The sequence below is a fragment of the Macaca mulatta genome, chromosome 6, assembly GCF_049350105.2.
Source record: "Macaca mulatta isolate MMU2019108-1 chromosome 6, T2T-MMU8v2.0, whole genome shotgun sequence".
In the NCBI taxonomy this organism is placed as follows: Eukaryota; Metazoa; Chordata; class Mammalia; order Primates; family Cercopithecidae; genus Macaca; species Macaca mulatta.
In genome coordinates this window covers 102694303-102700302 of record NC_133411.1, presented here as the reverse complement: position 1 = coordinate 102700302, position 6000 = coordinate 102694303, and the positions used below count along the sequence as shown (strand labels likewise).

The 6000-nt window shown below is 39.9% G+C and overlaps 1 protein-coding gene across 1 annotated transcript in view; it reads right to left on the bottom strand.

The window, feature by feature from the left end:
* Positions 1-332: 332 nt before the first annotated feature.
* LOC114678859 (uncharacterized) overlaps positions 333-6000 on the bottom strand; it is a 29075-nt gene continuing 23407 nt past the window's right edge. The window contains exon 4 of the mRNA XM_078005001.1: positions 333-5821. Coding sequence (XP_077861127.1) covers positions 5714-5821 — 108 coding nt within the window. The 3' untranslated portion in view covers positions 333-5713. The remainder of the gene's footprint in view (positions 5822-6000) is intronic.

Here is a 6000-nt window from a genome sequence, read left to right as displayed (position 1 = left end):
AGGAGAGAGAAGTTAATAATATTTAATTATAATCATGGCAAAATGGTGAACTATTAATGCCCAAACATGAATATATTCTTAAAAGCAATATCTCAGTTTAGACCAGAGCAACCAGTTAACTTAAATTCCAGTTAAGATTTATTTTAGTTCAATTTTGCAAATTGTTCCAATTGAATTTCTTTGGATAGGGGACAGTTTATACTGATAACTAGTAAAAAAAAAAAATAGTGTCCTTGTTGGTTGAAAAGAAAAATGAGAGAGAAAGATCAGAAAAAAAAAAATTATAGAATATTTTGCTGGTTTGTGTAATGTTCTATGTTTTCTCCTTCCTGACTTAATCCCTGTCCCAACCCTCCCCAAACTCCCCAAATCTTCATTTTATTCTTCAGAAACCCCAGCTCTATGATAAACAATTCTTCTACATTCCCACAACTTGTCTTCCTTGCACTTTCTGCTCATAATTAACCCTAACTTCCCATGTGGAACACCACTTCTGTTACAGCCCTTTTGATAGAAGTGGCATATTTCCTAATTCCCCAAGTATCTCAGGGCTGCAAGTGGGTTCATGTTCCAGACAATATTTTTCCAGCCTCTGTAAATCCTGGACCTGCTGAGTCTAGCTTTACAGTCTCTATCTTCCTCATTGCCATTGCCATCTGCCACCTCTGTATACCATCTGTCCTTTCTTTCAGACACTGTCCACCATCCTCAATCCTCGTACTTTATCCAACCCATGAACTCTTACCAAATGACCCTGTCTTCTACTGGGGGAAAATCAACCATCTGATTGGAACTATATAGCCTCAACTTCCCACCATCAAATCCCAAAACTATCATTCTCTCCACCTTTCTGTTGCAATATGGAGATTGTTCCTTATCATCAAAAGCAATTCCTTCATCTGGACTTAGAATCTTTTTTCCCTAGAGTCTTCTCCTTAGGAATCAGGCACCAACGAATATCTCTCTCTATCTCTCCCTCTCTTTCTCTCTCCCTCTCTCTCTCCCAGACCTCCTTCAAACTAGCATTATTCATGTCTCTCCAAACTTAAAATCAAAACAGAGAATAGAATAAAATATTCCCTTAATCTGATAGTCTTTTCAATCCATCATCTTATTTCTTCCCTTTCCTCTTCTGTTCCCTTTCTTTATTTGGTTTTCTTTACTTTCCTCCCACTCTTCACTCTAAATCTGGCTCCTGGGCCCACCATCCCACTGACACTGCCCTTGCCAAGGTCATCATTGACCTCCATTATACTACATCCAGTGAATGCATTTGAACTTTCAGCTTACTTAATGACTCAGCATCTGCCAGTTCAGTGAAATAATCCTTTACTTAAAACACTGTCTGGCATCATCTTTTGCAACTCGATTTCTGTCTTATTTGTAGGCAATATTTTCTCTATTAATCATTAACTATTGGGGTTTTGGGGTTTTGTAGGGAGGGCTCCGTCTGAAATATTGTGCTCTTCTCACTTCACCCTCTCTCCATGTCATCCACCCTGATGGCTTCACAGTAGACACGGTTAGTGGCTGCACAGCTCTCTTCAAATCATCTTTACCAGTCTCTGTGCCTCTTCCCTGGTTTTAGTTCACTTTTGCTCCCAGTGACCCTCAGAGGACTTCCTGTGGGGTTTAGAACCAGTCTTATTCCATTGCTGGGATGACTCTTAAGAACTTGGTGTGGAGTGATAAGGCTGACTCACATTAAATGAGGTGGAGGTACCAGAGTAGTCTTACCAGAGTTCTAAGGAAGAGATTCAAAAGCCCAAGATATGGATATGCCAAAATAGTTCTATATTATAACTGAGGACCCACCAGTGATGAAGGAGAGAAAAAACCAAGGTCTGATTCACAGATAGACCAGCTTGGTACACTAGAATAAACAAAAATAGCCTGCTGCTGCATGACAGAGGTCCCAGCTTTGAACAGGAGTGCACCTGGTCACCCACTTTGTGTGAAGAGAGTCGCTTGAAGGAAGGATAAGCATGGACTTCTGAGCAGTGCAGAGTGGATCATTTGGAATTGGACCATTTGGATTGGAAGATTGGCAACAAAGAGATCGGGAGTAGAAACAGGTTCATGGATCTACAGGAATGGGCAAACTGTGTATCATGCATTAACGCCCATTAGGGAGTATTGACTCTAGAAGAGGCTCTATAAAACTGGTTGGACAGGATGACTTAACTGGTAAATGTCAGGTAGCCCTGGCCACACCAGGGCTGGCACATTGGGCCTCCTCAAAGAATAGTCATGGATATTCAAATGGAGGCTCTGCATGAGCCCAGTGGAAGGGTCTCCCTCCCACCAATGCTGATCTAGTTACTGCCACTGCTCAAACCTGTCTGAAAGATGCCCAGTATGCTACCATCTCTCAAGAAGACACCATTTAGTTGCAAATAATTCCTTTTCTACCCTGAAAAGGGAAGTTATTTGTCTTATCCAGCAATAGCATATTTTCTGGGTATAGGTTTGCCTTTCTGCCCACAGTGCCTCAATTCACACCTACTATTCAAAGACTCACAGAGTACTTGATTTACTGACATGGAATCCTGAACAATATTGCATCAGACCAAGAAGCCAACTTATGACAGAGGGGGGGTCACAGAACAGGTGTGTGAGTATGGAATCCACCAATTCCCACACACTGTATAGCCCAGACATTGCTATTCTGCTAGAGATTGGAAGAGTTTCTTAAAGTCACAACTAACGTGCCAGCTTAGAGACAATACATTATGAGGTTTTGGTGTTGCTTTAGGATGTAGTATATACCTTATACCAATGGTCATTATGTGGTACTGTGTATCCAATGGTAGAATCCAGTGGTAGAATATATGAATACAAGAGTCAAGGGGTAGAACTAGAAAGAGTCCATTCACTTCATTCCTACTGACTCACTTGTTATTTGGGAAATCTGTGCTCCTAGAAACTGGACCTAAGACAGGCTTCAATTACAATCTCTATGGTGACAAAACCTAAATCTATTATCTGACCCACAACTTTCTTATGAGTTCCAAATCTGAATATCTAACCACCTGCCTGACATTCAAATTAGATACCTCACAGGTACTTGCAAGCTAATATGCCCAAAACAGCAGTCACGATCTCTTCCTTCCTGCAGGATATCATTATAAGTGAAGAATACTGCCATCTACTCAGGAGCTCAAGCTTGAAATCTGGAGTCTTCTTCAAAAATTTTTGTTCCTTTATCTACCATAGCCAATCAACCATCACGTTTTAGCAATTTTATTCTTCTAAATGTCACACATATTTTGCAATCAGAGGATGCTAGCCTACTGACACCACACGCATTCAAACTCCATCATTTCTCAATTGGATCATTGTGACAGCCTTTATGGTGGCAGCCTCTAAAATGGTCCCCAATGATCCCTGCTTTCTGATGTTCACAGCGTTGCGTAATCCTCTCTACTTTTGCATCCAATAGATAGAATACAGCAAACATGACGGGATGTCACTTCTACATGGGTTAGAAAAAACACCCTGAGTTTAATCTTGCTCTCAGTCTCTCGCTTTCTCACCTGCGTGGAAACAAGCTGTGTCACCTGGGTTACTCTGCCCTGTGGAGACATGACAAGGAACTGAGGGAAGCCTCCAGCAATAGCCAGCAGGGAACTGAAGTCCCCAGTCCAACAGTCCATGAGGAACTGAATCCCACACGTAGCCACAGGAGCAAATGTGGATTCTCCCTCAGTTATACCTTCAGATGGGAGAGCAGCTCTGTCTGACATCTCAATTACAGCTTCATGAGATCTTGAGCCAGAGACACCCAGCTAAGGAACTGTGCACCCAAAAAAGTGAATTTTACTGTATGTAATAATTTTTAATTTTGGGAATAATATAGTGTTTCTTAAGAGATACTGTAGCATGCATTTGCCCTGAGTTAGATGTAGAAAATGAAAGGACAGATCAAAGACAGCAATTATAATGGAGCCCAATGTGAAGTCAAAAGCTCAGAATAAGCTCAGAATCAAGATACAATCTCTCTAACCAGGTATCTCTTGTTTTGGGCAGATTTACATCAGTAAAATAGTGTATCATCCAATACATGTATTAAGCAAGCATAGATTAGGGACCCTTCAGGTTAAGAAGCTCTTTTGCGAAGAGGAAAATTAGCATGTATCTGGAGGTCACTGAAGTTTGCTGAAACCATTGGGGCCAGTGAGACTGGTAAGATTCATTGTTAGATGTCATCTCCTATGACAATAACAGACTGATTAAATCTAAAAGGGAGATCTCAGAATCCTAAACTGGAAAAGAAAGCGATTTGCAAAATACAAATTGAATTTCATTTCCCTATCTACCCTCACACACAGAAGCACATCAAGGCAGAGGTAGAGCAGCAGAAGGGAACAAGGCAAGACTTCGACCAAATCATCTGCGTTCAAATGCTGACCCCTTGTGTCTACAAGTCATCATATCACGGTATTCTGTACTTAACCATCTGGTTTTTCAGCTCTATTTGTGTAAGAGATAATGAAAGAACCAATGCAAACAAATTTGAAATATAATTCAGCCTGGGGAATTGTACTTGGCACAGAAAATGTGTTGGCTCTGCTTCCATTCACCTCTGCCTACCTGCCGTCCACCTGGTAGGTATTAGTCACTTCTTCCATTTCTCCCAAGAAGAAATACAATCATCAGACGCAAATTAAGCCAACATATCCCCCACAAACTTAAGCAAAATAAATGAAGACTAAAGGAAAAGTAGAGTATGCTTAATTTCTCACTAGGTCAAGCTCTGATTGTGAGAATATTCACTCAGCCTGCTGCCTGATTCTCATTCCTTCGAATCTGAATTCTTTTCATGGCACATGAGCCACTGCTTGCTTTCATGGTTAAGTTAATGCATGAATTTGCTTCTCACACCATTTGATTGATGTCTTGCTTGGTCTTGGAGAGGTAATGAGATTACCACTTAAAAATATAACCATTAGTACATGATAAAAAAATCATATTTGGAGAAATTGTCAAATGTTGCATTTACTCATCTATTCATTCCACACATTTGACCATATCCATGGCTGTAAGAGAATAATCATTGATTCCTTCCTCATCCCAATGCCCACTTCCCTCCTATACATACAGAGTCATCACTAGAAACTATCTATGTCATTCTTCATTATTGCTTTAGGGCTTGTGGTACTAGCCTTTGATATTGTCCCTTGGCCAGTCTTCCTACACACTCAAAATGTAGATTTGCCATAAAGCTGCCAGCCTGACAAAGGCAGGGATATTAGTTCTACCAAGGTCACAAGGGTAAGTGTAAAATTACATTCAAGTAGGGGTTACAATCCAATTCCTTCAGTCATTAATTCATTCAACAATTATGTATTGAACATTGGTTTTTCTAGACCCTACGATGAATAAACAAAGATACTTGCCTTCAGGGAGCTCATCTTCAGCTGAAGGAGACTGATGGTAAATTTAGAGTAAATTAGTGAATTATATAGTTCAGTAGAGCAGGATAAAGTAGATCAGCAGTAAGAGGTATACAATTTTAAACACAGTGTTTGATCAAACTGAAGACATCAACATTTGTAAATCACACCATTATTTTCTGGACCAGTAAGAAAAATAATGCCAATTAAATTATGCTGCAATGCCTAAAATGGTAGTTCTGTGGCTTTGAAATGCATTTCATAAATCAGCAGGGATCTGGCAATTTCTTCTGCTCTCAGGTGCAACGCTTAGGAAGTTAAAGGCCATCCATCCTTTGTGTGTTTCTCAGTAGCAAAATGAAACTCAGCTTCTTCTCCTTATAGGTAGCCTCCTTATGCAGGCCCTGTAAAGCACATAGTTGTTGCTTTCAAAGGCAATGTAGAAATGAAAAAAGAAAAGTGTGTTAATATTAACATCATTATTTTCAAACCAAACTCCTCCCAACCCCCTAAAAAAGTAGAAAGTACCTTAATTTCAGAATATAGAACAGAACTTTAAACTGAAAACATTTAACATCATTTTATAAAAAAATAAATAAGTTGT